Source organism: Drosophila virilis, chromosome 4 (assembly GCF_030788295.1).
Source record: "Drosophila virilis strain 15010-1051.87 chromosome 4, Dvir_AGI_RSII-ME, whole genome shotgun sequence".
NCBI classification, from domain to species: domain Eukaryota; kingdom Metazoa; phylum Arthropoda; class Insecta; order Diptera; family Drosophilidae; genus Drosophila; species Drosophila virilis.
The window spans coordinates 9,706,737-9,730,999 of record NC_091546.1 but is presented as its reverse complement, the minus strand read 5'-3'; the positions used below and the strand labels follow the sequence as shown (position 1 = coordinate 9,730,999).

The window sequence follows — 24,263 nt, the reverse complement described above, 5'->3', positions numbered from 1 at the left end:
TTATCTTATTTATTGCTATATTAATAATACTTTATATGTGTACAACTTCTATAAGCATACGTATTTAGTTTCTACATTTTATTATTTTTTACCAGCCATTCTAAGCCTGATTCAAAAAAGTATTAACATCGATATCATATCTATGGCAAACAATAGTTACCATGCAGAAAATATCAAGAGTAATTGTTAAATATCGAAGTTTCGATAGCTCGCTAGAACCATCCCTAATTCTGCTCTCCTCGCTCTTCATATTTTGTGCACAAAAAATGCTGTTATAAAAAAGTGAAATAATATGCGTAAACGCGGTGCAAAATGTTCGCAAAAAGAAGATAGCCATAGTGCGTGCGGTATGAAATTTTGACGTTGTTGGTGCCCGTCTTCAGCCGCCATTAGGAAGAATTGTATGCGTTGTGGTGCTGGACGCCTGCTGCTGCAACATACACAAGCAAGAAAAAAGAGGAGTGGTGGGCAAGTCGAAAGAACTTGGTTTTCTGGTCTGACCGCTGTAAGTAAACTGTGCATATGCATACGCATGCATCTGTATGTGTATGTGCATTAAAGTATTTAATCCTAACCGCGAAGTCAAGTATGCTGTGTGTCTATTTAATGGTTGTTCAACTATAATGCTGCCATATTTTAGCTTAAAATTTTTACCGCCTTTTTATGCCCAAGCACAAGCTCCTAAAAGCAGCGCGCAGCCAGTCAATAAGAACAACGCAATCGCACACAAACTTACTCACATATACGCAAAAACGACACACTGTTTCTGTACCTCTCTCTCGCTCTCTCTCTCCGTCTCTCTCAAACACCATCTCTTTCTCTCTTTGCTTTTTCTCTGCTTCTCCCACGAGAAACAGGAACGCCGAACACGATACAAGAGCTCTGCACGAATGCACAGCATGGGTAGTTCGAAACTATGTAGAATTGGTGCTAACGTACATAAGCAACAAAAACATATATTTTTATCTATATATAACCACTATTAATTTATAAATACTCTCTTTTTTAAATATGTATATACTTAAGGAAAACAATAATAATTTATCGAACATGCTGACGCACTCATAAGGTGTGCAAGCAGATGTTTTTATCAACTGTACTGCTGCACCTTAATTTTCTTGATTTATATGGAATTTTATTATTTGTCCAAGATAATTAATGTTAGTTATTTTGGAAAATATTACATTTTGTGGATATATTTATTTTTAAGTTAATTTCTTGAAGCCGGTTTGGGAAGTTTAAAAAATAAAATTGAACATATTGAAAATTTCGTTCGCAGGAACGCGGTATGTCAATTGTTTGTGCTCACTGTGTGTTCGTGCAGGGCACGAAACGAATGCGCCTCACGAAGAACTTTACATCGCGCTTCTGCTTCTGCTGCCTCCGCGTCTCATTCAATTTTCAGTTTGCTTTGCTCTGTACACCGTACACCACCGCCTCTCACCCGCGCGGCGTTTTGATTTTTCTACTACTGTTGCTGCTGTGCTGCTAAAGTTTTTTCCACATACACGCACCGCAACCACTACAATCAAGTAATTTTTCATACATACATACATATAATGGCGTCATAAGAACATATTTTAGCGAATGTTTATGCAAAAATGCACACAAGTAATTGGTTGGGGTAGTGAGGCTTTACAGTGAAAAGTGCTCATGGAAGCGAGTGAAAATAATCTGATTGGAAAAATAGTGTACATTTGTGAAATTCTAATACAATATTATCAAATGACTGCGGTCGACATCAGTGTGTGTGTGAGAGTGTGAGCAACTTATGCATGCTTATGTGTGTACGTTTGAATGAGATACGTGAGCTGCTGTGCGCTTATGTATTGTATCTGTGTGAACGTGTGTGTGTGTGACTTCGTAATGTATATATATACACATACCGAGCTCCCATTAACGTCATCATCGTGTCATTTTCTTGTTTGCTCTGCGACGCAGGGTTGCATTTTCGAAAAATTAATTTTTCGTATTAATAAATGTAAATGCAAGCGAGCTTTGATTGTATGCGTGTATATATGACCTGTGAATATCTTATTCGGAAATAACATTTTTAGATTTTTGGGTACCATATGTTACATTAAGTTAAGGTTTCTGATTTTTAGTTTATACATTAAGCATACTATAATAGTGTTTTTTTTTCTTTTCGAGTTTTCTTTTTATTAATTTTTTTTATGTATTCTATTTTATTAAACAATTATGAAATGCACACTAATTGCCTGTAATGAAAATACATACAGTATGTCAATAAAGTGTTTTTACTAACAAAAAAAAACTAATTTTTTGGGTTTAGTTGAAAATAAATGTACCTAAAAGTGAGAATTTTTTTTCAATTATAATTTATTTCGATTCTATATTTCTCCTAGAACTTAATGGCAAAAAGAATTGTTAAATAACATTACCCAAACATTTTATAAAATTAAAAAACTAAAAACATTCACATTTTATGCTGTCAATAAAGTGTTTTTACAGCTACGGTAAATTGTTTTGCCGTTCTCTTTTGGGTGATCCCGTTAGATTTGGGCCCATGCGTTTTGGCTTCTCTTGTGTCTTCGACTTTTCTTGTCATTTTCTATTGCAATTTATAACGTTTTGCTTTAATTTTATGAAAAATAAAATGCCAGGAAAAAGAACAACTTTTGAAGTCGCTCAGCTGGTGTATTATAACCATCAGATGGGACGTCAAGTCTCGGAACTGGCTGATATGTTTAATTTATCAAAAGCAACGATATACAACATATTAAACAGAGCCAATAAGGAAGATAGGCTAGAGGCAAAGCCAGTATGTGGTCGACCCTGCAAAATTTCTGACAGAGATAAGCGAAAAATTCTGAGAAAAATTGAGAAAAATCCACAAATTTCGCTTAGGGATATTGCTCAGGAGTTCAAGGAAGAAAGTGGTGTTGATGTGTCACATGAAACTGTCCGAAAATTACTGAATTCCAATGACTACACATCACGAGTTGCCAGGAAAAAACCTCTACTATCGGCGGCGAATATTTTGAAGCGGCTATCGTTCGCTCAAGTCCATGTAAATAGTTCGAACGATTTTTGGAGTAACGTCATATTCTGTGACGAAAGCAAGATGATGCTATTCTACAACGATGGGCCATCCAGAGTCTGGAGAAAGCCACTAACAGCGTTGGAAAACCGCAATATTATTCCAACCGTTAAATTCGGAAAACTATCAGTGATGGTGTGGGGGTGTATTTCGAGCAAGGGTGTAGGAGATTTGACCTTCATTGAGAATACCATGGATGCTAGACAATATCTGAGCATTTTACAGACACATCTCGTCAGTAGTGCACAGAAATTTGGATTCTATGAGGACAATAAGCCAATTTTTAAATTTTACCAGGACAATGACCCGAAGCATAAAGCTCATATGGTAAGAGTTTGGCTGTTGTACAACTGTGGAAAGGTGTTAGACACTCCACCACAAAGTCCAGATATGAATCCAATAGAAAATGTGTGGTCATATTTGAAAAAAAAAGTCGCAAAGCGGAGTCCAAAATCAAAAACTGATTTAAAAGCTGCTGTACTGGAAGAATGGCAGAAGATTCCAGAAACATACATACAAAACCTTATTGTTTCAATGAAACGGCGATTGCAGGCTGTATGTGACGCTAATGGCAGCCACACAAAGTATTAAAAAAAAATATTCCTGTTTTTTTAACATTGTTATTTAGTAATAAAGTTTCGTGTAAAAACACTTTATTGACAGCATAAAATTTGAATGTTTTTAGTTTTTTAATTTTATAAAATGTTTGGGTAATGTTATTTAACAATTCTTTTTGCCATTAAGTTCTAGGAAAAATATAGAATCGAAATAAATTAGAATTGAAAAAAAATTCTCACTTTTAGGTACATTTATTTTCAACTAAACCCAAAAAATTAGTTTTTTTTCGTTAGTCAAAACACTTTATTGACATACTGTATGTATCTCTCTCACGCCTCTCCCTGCTCAGCGAAAAATTGAGCGACAACCAAACAAAATTAAAAATAAAAAGCCGAGAGACGAGGCAACGACAGAAATAATTATAACTATAACTCGAGTTCGACATAGAATGTGGGCAAAACGCAAAACTTGTATGCGCCGCCTGTACTGTTCTCTTTTCGTTTTGGTTCGCTCGTCGCGCGCCCGCCTTAGCTTTCATTTTTTCTCGTTTTGCCTGTGCCAGCCTTTTTCGCTTTATTTTGTACTTACGCTTTGCGATTCAATTCGTTTTTATTGGTTTTCCGCTTTAGGCGGTTGGAATTGTACGTAGCGTCAACGTGCAAATCGTCAGAGGGGTGTGTATGAGGAAACGGTGGAGCGTTGTTCAATGAATACTGAGAGGCAATGTAAGTGCGAGAGAGTGAGAGGCAGAAGCAGCGTACGAAAGAGCGAGAGCGGCAGCGAACGTCGTGTGAGCGAACAACGAAACAACAAATAAAGCAAAATATAAAAGTGCACAAAGCAAGGAAGAAGAGGCATGGGCCAGGCCACACAATGAAGAGACGATTGCGGGCCAAGAAACCAGTGAGAGAGGCAGCAGAGAGAATAAAATACAACTTCTTTTTTTTTCGGTTGGCAGAGGAGCCAAAAGCAAACTAAAGCAGAGAGGTTCAACATCTAGAAGACGGGCAATGCACGCACATACCGCAATAGATGTAGTACATACATAAACACATACATATGTATGTGTATACGTACTTATAGTTCATATAACTAATTTGATTTGTTAGCACGATATGAGTGATATTTTAAAAGTATCGAACGTTTTTAGATGTTTAATTACTTATTGATATTTTGATACAATATTATATGGAGTATATACATACATATGCATATGTAAGCTTCCTATGAATTAAAAAATATGCACATATTACACGGCTTCCAATTTCAACCATGTTAGCCCTGCCAATTGTCTGTCGCCCCCTGCCGTTAATTGCGACGCAGCTTTCATCTGTGTGCCTGTACAAGCACACACATACATATACAGTTATACGTATGCATATGTACACATCTGTTGTATGTGTGTACTTTTGCATATTGACTGCAAATAATTTTCACTTGATTTGCTTTTGCTGCCTCCTTCCCTGCTTTCTGGTGTTCTGTGCGTGGTGGCGGCGGCAAACTTTAATAGTGGGAAGGGGAGTGCAACTGTACCGCGCGGTCTGTTTGATTATTTCGCGTAAACATAAACACAAAACAAACTGTTGCTCACCGCTGCTGTTATCGTTGCCTCTCTTTTTGCAGGTGGCCCGAACGTAACGAAGTACTGATTGAAAATGCATTGAGCGCGGCAGCCGGTTAATTTTAAAGTACATTTAATATACATGTATAGGTTCTGCTCCCTGTGAGACAGAAAGGCGACGATTAAAAGTCCGAGCGCAACATATTGCATAACGTAAGTGAATTGTGCGGTTTGCCGATTGTAATTAACTACATTTAAATTGGACTACTACTACATAATATATATATTTAATATTGTATTACCTATCAAATATTCCTAGTTTCAATCTTAATTTGAAAACCGATGAAACTTCTCCATTTTTGTTTAGATTTGTGATATCTTAGAGTTTAAGCTTTATTAGCCTTTTTTCTCCTGCCTGTGCCGCCCATTTTCCCGGGCCCAGGCAGCACACATTCCGAGTTACATACAATAAAATGTATGTATTACATATGTACATATGTACCCATATATATATTCCTACCTCACCATATAAAAAGTGGCGCCCTTTTTGTGTTACATGAACTCTCCCACACCCCCTCTCGCTCTTTCGCACATATTTGTATTGTGTTTGTGTGTCCTCTGCTTAGCTGAATTATTTGCTGGACCACCGAAAACAATCAAATGGAAAAAGACGCAAAGAGAGAGTGAGAGAGTAGAGCTTTGAGAGAGGGAAGTATGCTGCTTAAGTGCTTGCTATAGCTCAGGACCTAAGCAAACAATATACTCTCCGCTACCCTCTATTCATCTTTCCCCCACTCGTGCGCGCGCGCCTCGTTTCTCTCTGTATGCCTTGCATTTATTTAACCCCCCGCAGGCAGCTCTAGTTTTTCTTACACATACACAAACACTTACGCTCCAAAGCGCGTTGTCTTTAATCGATTTGTACTTCTTGATATTTACATCAGCCACCTGCCTCCTCTCACACTCACACATACACTCCCATACTCTCCGCGTGCGCTCTCACAACTTCTATCAAATGCTTGTATTCTCTGATTGGATATCTAAATCCTGAATCCTGCTAAAGGGACGCATATCGGCGGAGCCATACTTCACACCCATAACTCCTCCACTCCCTTTTCATGTATCTGCTTGGATATTTATTTGCGTGTGCGTGTGTTTTGCCTTTACAATTTATATAAAGTTATTTCATTGTGTGTGCAGAAGAACGCTCCGTTTTTGTGCCTAAGCCTCTTTACTTTACTCTAATGGGCAATATTTTCAGTTTATCAGCATAAAATCAATATCTGCCCAGCCGCATTTTTTGAACATCTTTACATATGAGCATTAGTTTCTGGGTGTATGTGTGTGCGTTCGTGTATGCTGCTCAACTGTACTCGTATGTTAAAGGGTTAACGTTCGCCAGCGCCGCCAATACACCAGCTTAACATTAGTGCACTTTACAACAACATAAACTACAGAAAGAGTTACGCCTAACTCACATAATGTTGTCACACTGTTAACTGTTCTCGTTGCGCTGTCAAGAGCCAACTTATAGAAAGTAATTACAGAGTTAATTTAAATTTCTGCCCAATCAAGTCTAAATTTAAGATGCAACTAATTTCAATGTTTTTTTTTATTTTAATTCGTTGTTTTGCAGTTTAAAATGTAAAATATGTTTAATATTTATCCGATTTAAAAAGATATACAATTCTTGAGCCACGCCTAAGAGAGAAGAACGAACTTCGAAAATCTATACCTGCTTTAGTTTTACAGTTACACTGTCAAAATTTGACAGGTACACCTACTCATGATCTGCAAAATCGAGTTGCTTCCACAACTTGCGAAGATCGAAATTTGATCAAGTTCATAGAGAGAGATAGAGTCTTATTGGGAGAATTTTCGTAAGCGTTAACTAAGACTGAACAGAGTATTAAGCAGTCGGTTTGCCTTCGACTGCAGCAATGTGCCTATGTGGCTTCTTTTTTTTTTTTTACTGAACTCTACAATGTTTATTACTTCTAGGTTAAACTACCAGGACTCGGACTGCAGTCGGATAGACCCGCAGCTATAAGAAAAATTACACATGGGCATGTCCTAGAACAGAAAAGAAGAATAAGCTACATGGTAATTTTGACTAGCGCTCCTTCTGCTTTGATGCCCGCTATTGTCCAATATCAATAACCAGAGCCAACAAATTCCACTTGACTTTTTGTAGCCACGACGGCCAGCGAAAGCAGTCGACAGCAGCAACAACGACAACAATATGTAGGCTGCATCAACCACAGCTACAGCAGCAGCAACAGCAACAACTACAACAACAATAACAACAATTGTTTAAGAAGCAGCAGCCGCAGCAGCAGCAACAACAACAACAACAATAATAATAATCAACACGAGAACAACAAGAATTATTGGAAAGAACAAAAAAAAGAGCGAGAGAGGCAACATAATTTGCGTCTAGTTCTCCATAAATGCAGCACGTGAGCGCTGCCAGTTCGGCACCTTCGGTGGTTTCAGCACCGGTGGTGACCACTGGCGGTGGCACCACCATCACTTTGGGCGGACCGCCGCCATTGCCCGGCAGCAAATCAGATCATAAAGAGGACGGCGGCAAGCCGCCACACGGCATTGAAATGTATAAAGTGAACATTGAGGATATATCACAGTTATTTACGTATCACGAGGTCTTTGGCAAAATCCATGGCGATGTGGTGAATCATGTGGCGGCGGTGCATGGCAGCCAGCTGCCACCGCCGCAGCTGCCACCGCCACCGCCATTACCGCCGCAGACGACGCATTCGGCTAGCGCAGCTGCAGCAGCAGCGGCGGCGTCCACAAATAATGCAGCCGTCGCTGCTGTAATGGCATCCGCCAATGCAGCAGCCGCGGCTGCAGCGGCCGCCTCAGCGGCGGCCACAGCCCAACAGCAACAGCAGCAACAGCAAGCCCCAGCGACAAGCACAAATGCTGGATCACAACAGGGCAGCGCCACGGTGACCACGACTAGCTCTGGCAGCAACGGGGGGAATGGGGGCCAGAACAACAACAACAACAACAACAACAATAACAACAACTCGACAACGACGACGACGGGTGAGTTGCTAATGCCGAAAATGGAGGGCGGCATTCATGGCGTCGATGGGCAATCGAGCGTTGCGTTGGCGCCGGATGGCACGCCCATAGCGACTGGTACGCATGTGTGCGACATTTGTGGCAAAATGTTCCAGTTTCGCTATCAGCTGATTGTGCACCGTCGCTACCACAGCGAGCGCAAGCCGTTTATGTGTCAGGTATGCGGTCAGGGTTTTACCACATCGCAGGATTTGACCCGCCATGGGAAGATCCATATTGGCGGTCCCATGTTCACTTGCATTGTGTGCTTCAATGTGTTTGCCAATAATACGAGTCTGGAGCGCCATATGAAACGGCATTCAACGGACAAGCCATTCGCCTGCACCATTTGCCAAAAGACTTTCGCACGCAAAGAGCATCTGGACAATCATTTTCGTTCGCATACGGGCGAAACACCGTTCCGTTGTCAGTACTGCGCCAAGACGTTTACGCGCAAGGAGCACATGGTTAATCATGTGCGCAAACACACGGGTGAGACGCCACATCGTTGCGATATTTGTAAGAAGTCCTTCACGCGCAAGGAACACTATGTTAACCACTACATGTGGCACACTGGTGAGTGTGATTTGGTGACCGGGGGCGGACAATGCGAGCGGCGAGCGCCACGACCACAAATACAAAAAAAAAAAAAAAACCAATTACCAAAAACAAGAAAACCTAAAGAAAATCCAAAAAAAAAAAATTTAATAATTAAAAAACCAAACAGAAAATTGATAACCGATTATCAAATTACCAAAATTCCAGTAGAGTACAAAACCAAAAAAAAAAAAAAAAAAAAGAAAAATACAACCAAATCAGCTACAGATAATATCAACAGCCATCACATCACACCAACCAAATCAAAATCAATCAATTGATCAATCAAATCTCAATCAATCAAGTAACCGCAACTCATCGTGCGTAATTCCTATCGTCTGCTTCCCTCCTTCCCACTGTCTTTACATTGCTTGTGCTTCCTATATATAAGCCTCCTTATATGTAGCCCTTCAGCTTCCCTGCATTTTGTACTCACAACCTCTCACCCACACCACACTCACATTTTTGCCTTTCGCATTTAAGAGCTGAATAACTATCGATAGTAAGCACACCGCGTAATATTGAAACAAGAAGATCTCATTTGGGAGAGGTGCAAATACATTTGAAAACAAACGATATTTTTTTTGTATATTTCGAATCAAACGAGTAGTTTTTTTTTTTTGTAGTCAAATCAATTTGATGAAATTTCTTAAAGTCCTTAATTGATGCTGTCGATTGCTGTTAAGCTCAGTGTACATTTCCAATATTCTCGCTCAATACTCGCTCATACCGCTCATAACAATCCTACCCCCCAAGCCAACATCACACACACACACCCACACACACACACACACACGCACACACTCTCACATGCTCACAATCATTCACTCATCATCAAACCACTCACTTCACTCCTCCAATTGTTCCTGTTATTTAAAGCGTCTTCGATTCTTTCTCACTCACTTCGTGTAGTTTGCCTGTGCTCCATTTCCTTAGTATCCCAGTTTTGTAAACGCTCCTCCTCTCCCCCCTCTCTGCTGTACAGGGTGCTTGAAAACAAAGAAGCGTTCGTTGTTGCTGCTTGTCGATTGCCAACGTCCTGTGCCTGTGCCTACGGCGTTCATAGTGCGACAGAAGACAAACAAAGACAAACACTTAACACCTAGTGGGCTGAAGAGATTCTCCCATTCCTTCCAACACACATGCATTTAATTTAGGGTTAGATTTTGGCGTCGAACCCGATTTCATTCACCAGACGAACTTTACGTTCATGCACACATTTGCATTTTGCATTAGCATTAGTGCAGAATATCTAGAACTGGAAAGCTTTCGAATGGAAAGTGCCGCCATTAGGGATGCTCAGTAATTGAAATATGAAATTGAAATGAAAATCCAATTGGTTTCCAGCTCTAGTTCGAGTTTTAGGCACACACAAATGCACACAAACAAACACGCACACAACTACATCCTCTCATACACATACGCTTCACATGACCAAAAACCACGCCCACCGACCATGCGCCACCCACAAAGCCGAGCCTCCGTTCGCTTCGTTCGAACCCAACGCAAGCCACGGCCAGTTTCACACACACATAGCGGTGCCGGGGGTTTCTTTTTTTCTTAAATTGTGATTTTATTTTTTTTTTTTATTAAATTTGTATTTTTTAGCTATTAATTTTGTTTTAAATATTTTGATAATGATTATTTGGCGGGTAATTTGAAATTTGAAACAACAAATGTCTAGAGAATAATACGAGAATATGATCGCGTTGAAAAACATATTTAAATGCTTGCGCTAACCAGAAAAAAAAAATCTTCCCACCCTATACTTTCTGTTCTCTGTTTTGTGTACCACCAACAAACAGGTCAAACACCGCATCAGTGCGATGTCTGCGGCAAGAAATACACGCGCAAGGAGCACCTAGCCAACCATATGCGCTCCCACACCAACGAGACGCCGTTTCGTTGCGAAATCTGCGGCAAGAGCTTTAGTCGCAAGGAGCATTTCACCAATCACATACTCTGGCATACAGGTAAAGAGACAAAACGGAACCAACCAACCAAACAACCAACCAGCCCAACGCATAACCCGACCACAACACAAATACACACTCTAAGCCAAGTCCATTGCATTTATCGCTAAATTTCGTACAGCTCATCGGTGTCCAAATTGGACCGGAAGAAACCCTCCCCCACAGTCATACACAGCCACAAACACATGCGCGATTGGTGCACGAGCAGCGATAACGAACCATAAGGAATGGGCCTCATAACAACAACAAAATTTCAATAATTATAAATCAAATGTTAGGTTAGTGCGATTCGAATCCATTCGAAATTCACAATTCTATGGGATTAATATATTGCATGAGTGAGTTATTGATAAATCATGAGTGAGTTATTGATAAATCAAAATCACTGCAATATCATTGTCAGTCACAGATATTGATTCAAATGCTGAATTCTATTCGATTAGTTTGAGTACTGTGACTGAATCAATCTCATTGTCAATCACAGATCAAAACTGAATTTGAGATGCAGTGATTCGTAATTCGTTAATAATAACTCGATCGAATATTTTGAATTCAATAAGATTAATTTAAGTAACATGATTCATTCATATCAACCAAACAACAGGACAGTAACAATAGTCAATCACGCTAATTGAACAGTTTATTTAACAAGTATTGAAAGAATGCACAAAAATGCGCTGCAAATTATGGTGATTAAAGCTTTGAATCCTTGCTAAATACAATTGTAAAGCTTAATAACTCCTACTAAAAATCCTTTGTGTTGGTAATGAGTCATTTCTTGCTGGAAAATTTGATTTTAAGATTCATGACTGATTAATTTATTTTTGTATTGAATCGCCGTAATTTATTTCATCAAATCCCTCGTTTGTAGTTTCCAGTAAATCACAAAAAAGTATTAAAATCCATAGACTCTGACTGATGAAATGAGATTGCGATGATGGCTTAATCCTATTTTCGATTAGAGCAATGAAATCTCAATGAATGCAATGCAATAAAATTGATATATCTGGGGTTATGTTGTTGTATTGGGGGAAAGACGCAATCGGAACGAGACTTGAACAATGACAAGAACTGATAACTGATGACAAATATCTGTTGTTAATATGGTTCGTTTGTGAATGATTACTAATCTGTAATGTTATTGTACGATTCTTACCTTTTACCACGCAAGCAGGCGAGACGCCGCATCGGTGCGACTTCTGCTCCAAGACGTTTACGCGCAAGGAGCATTTGTTAAATCACGTGCGCCAGCACACGGGAGAGTCGCCGCATCGCTGCTCCTACTGCATGAAGACGTTTACGCGCAAGGAGCATCTGGTGAATCATATACGCCAGCACACGGGTGAGACACCGTTCAAGTGCACGTACTGCACGAAAGCGTTCACACGCAAAGATCACATGGTTAATCATGTACGGCAACATACAGGCGAATCGCCGCACAAGTGCACATACTGCACCAAGACGTTTACGCGCAAGGAGCACCTCACGAATCATGTGCGACAGCACACGGGCGATTCGCCGCATCGTTGCAGCTACTGCAAGAAGACCTTCACCCGCAAGGAGCATTTGACGAATCATGTACGCCTGCACACTGGAGATTCGCCGCACAAATGCGAATACTGCCAGAAAACGTTCACGCGCAAGGAGCATCTCAATAACCATATGCGCCAGCACTCGAGCGACAATCCCCATTGTTGCAATGTGTGCAACAAGCCCTTCACACGCAAGGAGCATTTGATTAATCACATGTCCCGTTGCCACACCGGCGATCGTCCTTTCACCTGCGAGACATGCGGTAAATCGTTCCCTCTCAAGGGTAATCTGCTGTTCCATCAGCGCAGCCACACCAAGGGCCAGGAGTGCGAGCGTCCGTTTGCCTGCGAGAAGTGCCCCAAGAATTTCATATGCAAAGGTGAGTAGCCTTTTGTGCAGCTGAGTGTATTACGCGAGACGTGGCGTCAGCATAGTAGTCTTCCCAGTCCAGCCGCATTTCTGTTATCAACCAACCAATCCCCAACCCCTCCTCTAATCCACAGTGCAGCGAATAATCTCTGTTTATATCAATTTCAGCTCATGTTTATTGATTCCTTTTCTAAAATTTATAGCTGAAAGTGAATATGTGAATAGATTTCTATAGGTGATCATGCATAGAGCTTTAGTTGTCTTTGTAAACAACATAAAAATATTAATTAGCATTGCGTTATAAGTTAATATATAATTATTGAAAAATCTATCTAGTGGTAATTTAAAGATATAAATCGCTTAACCTATCATAATTCAGCACTCTTCTCTTTGTCGAATGATTTTTTAGGATGATCTGAAACGATTTATTTTTATAAGTTACTCGGGATGATATGCAGATGTATTTAGTTATTATTATTATTATTTTTATCAACACTCATCAACAAATTGGATAAAAAAGATTCCCATTTAATCTAATCAATAGTTTGGTTAACTGGGTTTTGTCAAGTATTCGCTGCACTGTGCAATCGGTTGAGTTGCCCCAAGTCCCCCTCACCTCTAACAAAAAAACAAAAACAAAAACAAAATGAATATGTAAGAAAAACGCCCGCCCGCCCGCTCGCTCGCCTTGGTTTGGTTCGGAGTGGCTCGACTTTTCGGCTGCCTTAGTCGAAAGGGACGCCACCCTTGGTTTTTTTGTCGAAATTCGATCTCTCCTTGTCGGCAGATATCTTCATGTCGCTTCCATTGTCCGTTTCGCAGGTCACTTGGTCTCGCACATGCGCTCCCATTCGGGCGAGAAACCGCACGCGTGCACACTGTGCAGCAAGGCTTTCGTCGAGCGCGGCAATTTGAAGCGCCACATGAAGATGAATCACCCGGATGCTATGATGCCGCCACCACCCGTGCATCCGCATCCGCAAATACCGGCTGGTGTGCTGACCCAAGTCAAGCAGGAAGTGAAACCGATCATAAGTGAGTCGGACACAGAACACATGAAACAAGACACGCGAATGTGTCTGCCTACGCTCGTTCAATTGCCATACTGACCGCATCTTCCCCCTTTGCAGTTCCCCATCACTCGGCGACGACCACGATGCACACCATTCAGCAGATAACAGCGGGCGCTGCAGCGGCTGGTGCCGGTGCCGTCCAGTTAACGCCTGGCCTGGTGCCGCTTGTCACCAGCACGCTCATCTCCCACAATGCCCAGCAGTCGCAGAAGCAGCAGCAGGCGGCCGCAGCAGTTGCTGCACAACAGCAGGCGGCGGCAGCAGCCGCTGCCCAGCAACAGGCGGCAGCGGCTCAACAACAAGCGGCAGCAGCAGCGCATCAGCAACATCAGCAACAGGTGGCCGCACAGCAGCAACAACAGCAACAGCAGGCGGCAGTCGCTGCACATCAGCAGCAGCAACAGCAACTGCAGCAGCAACAGTTGCTGCAGTTGTCCATACAGCATGCGGCGCATCATCATCAGCAGCATCAGCAGCAGCAGCAGCAACAGCAGCAGCAGCAGCAACATCATCAACAGCAACAACAACAACAACAGTCGCATCCACAGGCGCCGCCACAGCAACAACAACAGCAACAGCCACCGCCACAGGTGCCAATTGCATTGATAAGTGATCCAAGCGCGCTGGCGCGTGCCGCGATGCAACTGCAGCATCTGCCCACAAATGTGGAGCAACATCCGGTGGTTTACTAACAGTAGCCCCTGCTGCCTGGCTACCCGACGACGGCGGCGGCGGCCACAACAGCCACAACACAGTGGTAAAAAGAAAAAGCACACAAAATCCGGCGGCCAATCGAAGCAACTGAAGGCAACAACAATCCACATCCACACATAAGCAGCTAGTTATACATATAAAACATATTCATTTATATATATTTTATAAAGCCGCGCGCTGGTTACGCCTTGAACCCGATGATGTGTCTCCCCCCTTACCTATTACCCAACTCTCCAGTCAGGCGCCTGCTTGCGCAACGTGCAATACAAGAAAAGAAAACATCTCATAGTTTCCCTTCATTGTTCTCTAACCGATCTTTTTAGGCGCTTAGCGTCTATATAATATATATTTTTCACGTCTCTGTTACATTTATGAAATGTACGCGTAACGACGGCGCTAGGGCTGGCTGTTAGCTGTGCTATCGGCCAAGTTAGCGAGAGTTCATCAATGGTTGGGTTCAAAAAGTTGTAATCAGTTTTTTTTTTTTTTAGTTCGGCGCCTGTATTTTTAACATTATGTTTCATTAAGTTATGCATAGGAAGTGAGAGAGAGAGACATTCATATATTCTTACACGGCATCCTCATACCATACAACTATCATAAATATATATTTATATATATATATATATATACATGTATCAATTATACATACTTTGTATATAAACTGCAGCAAAACATTGAGATATTGTCGGAAATTTTTGTATTATTTTGTGCATTTTGTAAGACAAAGTATGTAGCGAAACAGCTTAAACAGTTATGCATACATTTACATATAAACTACACAAATATTATGCTAATAGCAGCGCCCAGTTAATATATATCAAACCACCCTCCTCTTAACCTTCAGCCCCGTTAACGTTTAAGTCCGACAAATTGTTGCCTATGAATGGAAAACTTTGTTATATAGGGCAAGGCGTATTAGAGAAGTTAACTAACAAGTGAGTTGAAGTGGAATAATCGTAGGCTAAGTCAAGAACTAACGAGAGATGAGAGAAACGCAAAAAAGAAAATTATATATTATTATATTTAATGTTAGTTGAACTACTAAGAAGAATTAAGATTGATTATAATGAGACAAAAGAGCGAAAGTGAATTAGTTATTAGTTACATCTACGAAATGTGTGTGTAGAGCAGCGCACGCGCTATAATTATAATTATAATTACGATTACGATATGACAAGAAAACTAAGCGATGAAGTTATAACCTCCTCCCCCCACACAACACTACACACTATTAAAGTTAACAACAACATTAATAATAATAATAATAATAATAATAATAATAATAAAGCTAGGCACAACTCTACAATTAAATATAACAATTACTGTGCTTATGTTGAAAACAGCAACAAATTATAGAAGAAGCAAGCCCCAAGCGCCACAAGCAACAACATATCTGCTTTAAATTTTACACAAACAAAAAAGGAAAGAGAAAACGACAACAACAAAAAAATAAAATAAATAATATTAGATGAGTCAAGTTTATTAATATTTAAACACACACTCTCACACACACATAATGCTTCCTTTTAAATGCAACATTTTATTAATTTAATATTTTAATTAAACCATATAATTTAAATTAACCAGAAAAACTGTACATGTACACAAATAAAACATCATACACAAAAAAAAAAAAACAATAAAGTATTTTTTGGTTTTACTTTGATTTAATTTAATAAAAACAAAAATACATTTCGTGTTTTTATTTTTAAGGCATTTATTGGCAGCGACAGAAGTTTTATAAATATGTACTAAGAATGCAGGGAACAATTGAAAATTGTAAAAAAAAAAAAAATACAAACAAAAACAAATGTGCGCATAAATTAAATTATTTAAGCAAAAACAAAAACTTGACGAAGTTTTCACAGATTTCTGATTGCATAACGAATCGCTTTAGTCTAATGTATTTTTATAAGAGAAAATACAGAGTCAAAATAAGGAAAAACCTTTGTGAAAACTTCGTCTAAATGTGGAGACACACACACACACACACAAGCAAACATGTTTAAGTAGTTGTTTTAGCCGTGTTAGTTTTTGGTGTTTTTTAAAATAGATTGGTGATGTGTATAATAGAGCGCTGTATGCATATAGAGTATATATATATATTATATATTATACGATTATTAACTAATACATTAACTGATCAACTGTATTTGTAGCAAGCGAATGGCAATTTTAAAGTATGTACCAACAACAAACTCAAATTGTGTTGCAATATTTAATAAACAAAGAAACAAACAGATTTATTTGTAAGTTTGCGTATTGCATAAATCGATTATGGCTTAACACACATCATTTACACGATAATAATTATTATGATTATTAACAATAAGCTGCAGGTGTCGAGAAATGTTTCCTAAAAACGCAGCCAATTGATTGCAACAACAAACAAATGAAAAGAAAAAAAAAAAGGAACAGAAAAATAATTAAAACATAAACCAATAACAATACTAAGTAATTAGAAACAATAATGTACTATAATGCAGATACAATATATACACTATATATACCTACAATATATGCCTATACCGACAAATGAAATTGAATGAATAATATTACATTATACATACAACATAGAATATATTGTAAAAGTTAAATCTAACTAAATACATACAAATTAAAGACGTAGTAAGCACCAAACAAATAAATAAAAAAACTAAAAAATTATAATGAAAATAAATATTAAGCAGCTACGCTAATAAGCTTATGCTGCATATTATAATAATTTTTAAACAACATTTAGTTGGTTAACGATCAAAAAATTATGTTTTAAAAGCTATCGCAAATATAACTAATTTTGAGGTTATGGTTAGATAAACGATTCGCCATATTTGATTTGCAGCTGGAACAAGTTATTTGTTTGGCTTTAAGCTTTTTATTATTAAGCTCGACAGTTTAGCGTTGTTTACACTTAGTAAAAATAGTGTTTAAAGATTCTAGAAAACAAAGACAAAGTGCTTTATATTTTCTCGATCTGCACGTGTTTGAATTATCTAAATCTTGTACGAGCAGCTGAATTCCCAACATTCCACATCATTCAACGATCTTAATGCATTCTACAAAAAGCTCGCAATGAGTAATTGCAGTATAATACGGTAAATTCAAATACTGAAAGTACTTGCATATGCCGGCCGACTATCGGTTAAAAAGTTACAGCTGCGATATGCGCAATCATCGGCTTGGCAATGTCACATCTCTAATTGAAGACGGCAACCTAAGTAGGTAGGTGGGCCAGCCTGGCTGGAAAACCACCCCTAAGGCAGGCACGTTTAGGTAGCAAGGCCTCTGAAATTATGGAACCTGGACAGCTGCTGGTCAGGCTCTATTTGTTTGGCAGTGTCTAAAATGCGTTGCGCCTGCCAACAGCTAAGCGACAGTACCAGAAATTGTAGCACAGCTGAGAAATGGCCACAAAACAGGAAACAGGTAAGCTGTGAAGGCAGCGCTATGACTTGAAAGCCAGTGTGAAACGTTGCTACTCCCCAGAGCCAAGGTCAACCTCTCTGCTGCAGCTAAACGATGACGTTCTGGCCTTGATAGTGGCCCAACTAAATGTGTACCAACAGTTCGAGCTAACCCAACTGCACAGCCGCCTGAGGAGCATTGTCCAGTCGCTGTGGCGCACGCGCGTGCACAGTGTGGTGCTGCAAGATGAGCTGCTGTGCCGTGCATCCTCGCGCCACTTTCAGGCATTCATGTTGGCACTGGCGCCGCATCTGGAGCGTCTCAGCTGCCATCGGCTGGATGTGAGACGTTTGCGAATGCTAAGTGAACACTGCTTGCCGGGCGTCAGTTGCCTGGAGTGGCTGGGCGATGACCATGAGCCGCGACGTGGCCGCGTGCGTTTCGTGGACGAGGATGTGCGTCTGCTGAGGCGTGTGTTTCCCTCGCTGCGCAAGCTTAAATTGCGTGGCTGCCAGGTGACGGGCAAGTATCTGCATGAGCTGGAGCTGCTCAACGAGCTGTGCCTGGACGACTGTCAGTATCTGGAGTCGCAGTACTTTCGCGACATCTTCCGGCAGCTGAAGCTGCGCAAGTTTGACATTATGGAGGACTGCGATGAAGTGAACTGCTGTGATTTGGTTGACGTGCAGCTTTGCCCCACATTGGAGCACATTAAGATTGCCGATTATCATCTGTGCATGGAATCGGACATAACACAACAGCTGCTGCGCCTGCCGCGCCTGCACAAGCTCTCCATATACTCCAAGAATTTTGTCTTCGACGTGCTGGCGCGCATAGCGCGACCCAGCAATGCCGCAGCTGGCGGCATCAAGCAAATCGAAGGCTTTCGCTTTAGCGGACTTCTTCACGACTATGAACGCTTCTTTCGAGAGCTCAGCAATCTACGCCAGCTGCGCCGATTGGAGGTGCACGGACAATCGGAGGAGGGACAGCTACAGTGCCTCAGCGATCAAATGCTCTGCCCACTGGCCGCTCAGCTGCCAGAGCTTTGCGAGCTGCACCTGTGCGGCTATCAGCTGGAGAGTGCAGCAGGTCTACTGCAATTTGTCATCAACTGCCGACAGCTGCGCATCTTGGATGTGACAAGATCTCGTTGCATTGGCAATGCATTCATCGGCCGTTGTCTGGCAGTGCTGTCCAAGCAAAGCTGGCGCACCCAGCCGCTAGAATTGTGGATCCGACAGAGCGACATTAATCCCAGCTGCGTGCAAGTAAGCGTGTATATACTTTATATATGCATATATTGATTATATTATTGATTTGCCTTGTAGAATCCCCGCTATTTAGTCAGCGACAGATCGCTGCGAATCGATACCAAACGGATGACACCGAACATCGATTACATGTCAAGTGTGCTCAAGTTTAGCTTTGTAAGATGATTTGTTACCTGTGCCAACTGTGTGCCTGACTCTGCATATGCCCTGTCCATCATAGTATATATATATATATATATTGACTTAAGACTGAATGGAAAGCGAAAAGGATTTGTCGCTTTGGAGGCGATTACATTAATTGAAAAATTTAAGAGACTTATTATTATCTCTCGCAGTTAACTTATAACTAATTGGTTTAAATTCAAATTTATGCTTATATACAGTCAATTGTTTGTGCAAGCAGAATTCTCACAGCCCTATCTTGGATTATACGATAATATTTCATGAGGTTCCCATTGAAAAACGTTGTTACACTGTTGCGCATATAAAAATATATTTATGTTTAAGGCATCATATAACCAATATACGTACAGTATATATATGTTAGTGTATGGAAGTTGTTGTTGGGATTGTTGTTATAGCTGTACCCTCCTGCTTTTTATCAGATCAACGCCATCGGGCATTGCGTTCAAGTGATTGGAACGTGGCTCTTATCAGTGCACGGGCCCCAATAGGCGAACGCACAAAATGCTGGAAAACACACACACAAAAACTTGTTAATTTGATGTTGGTGCAGTTGCTCCGTTGCCCAGTTGCCGATATGTTTGCTGGCCAGGTTAGAGTTGAGGCGATAACGATTGACTGGAGCGGGCGAGTAGCAAGTGACGGGTGCTGTTTCCATTTCGGGGAAGGGGGTCGTCTCTGGCCAGCTCTGGGCCACTAAATCGTTTAAAGATAACCCTTGCCGAGATTATGGTTAGCTGTTGAACCAAGCCAACTGCCATAAAATGCCACTAAGTACAAACATTAAAATTAAAGCTGAATGGTCAGTACACTGCTCAAATTTTTTGTTGCAGTGCCCAACTCCGAAGCCATTGACCGATTCCCTACATATAGGGAATATATATATATATATATACCATTCAAGTTGAACTGATAACATTGCCGTGCCGCAGATGTGGGCCATGCGGCTCGATCGCTTCGATTCATTTCGTTGAATGCTTCCGCCGAAAGTATGCAAAGCTTATTTTTCTCAGTGCATCAATTAAGTTTGTTAGGTGACAGTATCAACTCTAGACTTGTGCCCTGCCTGCGCTTACTTCGCCACGCTGCATAATCATTCTGAGTTTTCTTTCTTTTAATTTTACTGTTTGTCTGTTTGTCTGTTTGTTAAGTACTAATATAGAGGAATATGCTCCTTTAAGTCGTCAGTCGTTATCAAGTCGGCGTTTAAAGCGCATCGTATTTTGTATTGAACGCACATCGAGATCCGGAAAATCTGCTGATCCAGTGCTCTTGTACGGTTCGAAATACAAAAAAAAATCAACAATATACAAAATCATGAGAGTCTCCAAGTCAATGGTATTTTGGCCTTATCAGTGAGAACAGTGAGTGCCAGCAAACTCTATACAACGATAACCCTTCTGGACCTTTAAGATTGGTCCCAGCCAGCCAGACGATCAACTAAAGACACTTGGGAACACCTTGCGGTTGTGTCAAAGAAAAAAAAAAAAAACGTGAATCATATTTTCGTGACGAAGCATTCAAAATTTAGCGGGCCATATACCCTGTAATATGAAAAACTGTTCAAGAAAAACGATCTTAAAACAATCACGTCTGTTTGTTGTGCCAAAAATAATTATTATTAAATAATTATTAAGGACATTATAATATTTCCCTACAATTTATTGCGCTATTTTTCAATATCAAAGACTAAAAACTCGCTTAATTAACAAAATTTTGGCATTTTGGTTTATGAATCAATTAACTCCAGTTTTTTGAAGCCTCGTCGAATTTTTACAAAATTTGCAATGGAGCAAACTGGTTTATCAAAATTCTATAACACAAATTCTTAATTATGGAAATTCTTAAAATTTGCATATTTCGATTGTCAAAGATTCTTATCAAAGATTCTTATCAGGTTATTATCGGGCTGGAAAGCAAAAGAAAATGTGAACTGTGCTGTGAAAATCTGTAGCTGCCAAGTCGATAAACAGCTTTATTATGTAAAAACGGAAAATATTTATATACAAATTATTATATTTGTGATCATTAGCTAGCCCAGTCGGCGGTCACAAACCGCAGGGCAGCCGGACGGAGGGGCGTGGTGATACGGCCTAAGCGTGTCCCAGAAGCATGTTCGTAACGTACATTGTAAGCCCAGAACTATTATAGCCACTCGGGTCATAAAAAGGGAAGCAATTAAATAGGTTTGGCCGAGATTGTTGAGCAGCTATTATGAATATCTATCTAAAATGATTTATGCCGGCAACTTGCATAACTTAGAGCATTGAATGGCTCGCATGCGACTGTTAATTGCTATTGATTTAAAATGACCAACTAAGAAATTGTGCACAATATTATTTATTTGCCTATTTGTATCGATTGCAGAACCAGTTAACTTATACGCTTGTCTAACTGAGCGAACGTTAGCAAATTCTAGACTTATTGCACTGCCAACCTTTGTGCTCTGTATGATATGATCGGAAAAAATCGGATTGCTTTTACCAGTCTGGTGGGTCTGCTGCTCGCCTCTTTGGGTCTAATCTCGGTTCTGAACTTGGAGCGCATACAACGACGCGCCCTGGAGTGGGTAAGTTGGCCGGAGACTTGTGTCAGCCTTTAACTCACTTTGTCCACATATATTTTGCAGTTCATGGTGCTGAAGCCCAACTCGATGCTGAGCAATCTGTGGCAGAAGCCCAGCTTGGACATAACTGCCAGCGTATACATCTTCAACTGGACGAACTCGGAACAGTTTAACAATCCGAATGTTAAGCCGCGTTTTGAGGAGCTGGGGCCCTACTGCTTCACCGAGACCCAGGAGAAGCTGAATGTGGTCTGGCACCCGGAGAACTCGACTGTATCCTATCTGCGCCGCAGCCATTTCTACTTCGATGAAGCAGCCAGCGCGGGCAAGCTTACGGACTCCATTGTGGCGCCCAATATGCTGAGTGTTGGTATTGTCAACAAAATCCAGAACTGGAACCCGATGCTGCGCACGCTGATGCTGATGGCGCTGAATATGAATGGCAATGAGGCAACATTCGTGAGGTCTGCCGATGACTGGCTCTTCAATGGCTTCGATACTCCTCTAATTAAGATGAGCAAAATGATACCCAATAACATGATGCCGGACTTGTATTTCCCATACGAACGTATAGGCTACGGTTATCCGGTAAGACACTGCCGGAACCCGTCCAATTCTTTACTTTACTTTTGTTTTGTTTCGTCCAGCGCAACGGCAGCACCCAGATCTACGGGCATCATAATGTCCATACTGGCCAGCAGGACTTTAGCAAAGTGGGCCAAATAGCACGCTGGCGTTACGACAATGTTTCGGCTGGTTATCCCAATTGCAAGCTGAGGGGCAGTACGGGCGAATTTCATCCCACTCCGCTGCGCCAGGGCGAGCCAATTTCATACTTTCTGCCCGATCTATGCCGTGAGATGCAACTGGACTATGCGGGCACAACGCTCTTTAAGGGCATCGAGGCGTACGTCTACAAGGGCACTGCAAGGAATTTAGCAAATGGTAAGAGGACTTCATATATTTAATAGAATCTCATAGAATCTTTATCAAATTTGCAGGCACTGATAATCCGGAGAACAGCTGCTACTGTACGGGCAACTGCAGGGAGGTGCGCTCCGGCCTGATGAATGTATCTTCCTGTTGGTACGATGTGCCCGTGTTCGCCTCATCGCCACATTTCTATAATGCCGATCCCTATTATGCGGACGCAGTGGAAGGCATGAAGCCTGACAAGGATCGCCACGAGATGAGCGTTATGCTAGAGCCCAGTACTGGCATACTGCTGGACATCAAGGCGCGGCTAATGATCAGTCTCCTGGTAGAACCGCGCAGAGAATCGTAAGTAGGCCTGGCAATTTCTACAGCGAATGATAAGCAGCAGATTTCTCGCCTCTTTCTAGCATCTTCCGCAAGTCACGTCGCAACTTCTTTCCCCTCTGCTGGGTTGACTATCGCTTGCGAATTTCATCCGATCTGGAATTCTATCTGAAGCTGTTGCCGATCTCAGCGCTCGTGGGAAAAGTCTGCGGTTGTATAGCCGTAGCCCTGGGCCTAGGGCTGATGCTTTGGTATCCGCGACAGATCCTTCTGCAAAGGCGCTACATGCGCAAGATCGATATCACCAATCTGGAAACGCGCATCCAAGCAGCCAGCATGGAGGTGAAGACCCATGCGGCCGAGGGATCCCCACTACTCGTGGGATTACAGTTTGTGGCCAGCTCAGGTGATGGGGATTGTGCAAGCTGAGAGCATTCGATTTGAATACAATGCATGTTATGTGATAAGAATACATTTCTAGGGTTCATTATGCTTAAGTCTGAGTTATAAGCGTGTAATGCATCGTCGAATATTTTGAGGTGTTTTCAAAACGAAGCTAATAAAATGGAATATCAAAATATTGCGATATACACATATATTAGAGAATATATCAATAAATTTACTGTTCCAATCAATTTATAAAGTGTTATCTTAGTATTTACTAGCGGGAATCCCCATTTAAGATGTGTCGTTTGCTACCCACAAAACCTCTCTCTCGCTCTCTCTCTCTCTCTCTCTCTCCCAACTAGTCACTCAGTAAGGATACAGAGTCCCATCGAATGCTATAGAATGTCCTACGATCATCGTAAGTTAATTATGGATCTCAATTAGCAATACTATTTGTTATTTTAGAAATCTTAACTCTACCCAATAATCGAGAAACCTAAAATTAAACTTGCCTTTCATTTATTGATAAGCATTTGATATATTAAACTGTACATACAACAGTGTGTGGTCTGATAAAATGTTAACATTCCAATGTTAAACTATATCGCGTTCGTGAAAACGGTGAAATAAATAATTCGTTAATTTATATTAAATAA

At 40.9% G+C, this 24,263-nt stretch overlaps 3 protein-coding genes across 19 annotated transcripts; all 3 read left to right on the top strand.

Moving 5' to 3' along the window:
- Window positions 1-213: 213 nt before the first annotated feature.
- On the top strand, window positions 214-16,383 carry crol (crooked legs). 16 transcript variants are annotated; one of them, XM_070208784.1, is made up of 8 exons: window positions 215-505; window positions 5,243-5,393; window positions 7,182-7,283; window positions 7,375-8,762; window positions 10,673-10,840; window positions 12,015-12,752; window positions 13,565-13,777; window positions 13,873-16,383. In XM_070208784.1, the coding sequence occupies exons 4-8, from the start codon at window positions 7,631-7,633 to the stop codon at window positions 14,505-14,507; spliced, it is 2,886 nt and encodes a 961-aa protein (XP_070064885.1). In that variant the 5' UTR covers window positions 215-505; window positions 5,243-5,393; window positions 7,182-7,283; window positions 7,375-7,630; the 3' UTR covers window positions 14,508-16,383. The 16 variants fall into 16 exon arrangements, with proteins under 16 accessions (XP_070064891.1, XP_070064888.1, XP_070064887.1 ...); XM_070208783.1 differs by having other exon boundaries at window positions 12,012-12,752; XM_070208779.1 differs by having other exon boundaries at window positions 7,375-8,846; window positions 12,012-12,752.
- A 1,345-nt stretch (window positions 16,384-17,728) lies between these two features.
- LOC6628134 (uncharacterized) lies at window positions 17,729-19,750 on the top strand. The gene is made up of 3 exons (XM_002052266.4): window positions 17,729-17,958; window positions 18,019-19,208; window positions 19,269-19,750. Exons 1-3 carry the CDS (start codon window positions 17,937-17,939, stop codon window positions 19,374-19,376), a joined length of 1,320 nt encoding a protein of 439 aa, XP_002052302.1. The 5' UTR covers window positions 17,729-17,936; the 3' UTR covers window positions 19,377-19,750.
- Window positions 19,751-20,535: 785 nt separating this feature from the next.
- On the top strand, window positions 20,536-23,798 carry LOC138911173 (protein peste). 2 transcript variants are annotated; one of them, XM_070208793.1, is made up of 6 exons: window positions 20,536-20,668; window positions 21,762-21,963; window positions 22,024-22,548; window positions 22,608-22,905; window positions 22,962-23,241; window positions 23,304-23,798. In XM_070208793.1, the coding sequence occupies exons 2-6, from the start codon at window positions 21,850-21,852 to the stop codon at window positions 23,647-23,649; spliced, it is 1,563 nt and encodes a 520-aa protein (XP_070064894.1). In that variant the 5' UTR covers window positions 20,536-20,668; window positions 21,762-21,849; the 3' UTR covers window positions 23,650-23,798. The 2 variants fall into 2 exon arrangements, with proteins under 2 accessions (XP_070064894.1, XP_070064893.1); XM_070208792.1 differs by having other exon boundaries at window positions 20,582-20,758.
- The last annotated feature ends 465 nt before the right edge of the window (window positions 23,799-24,263 follow it).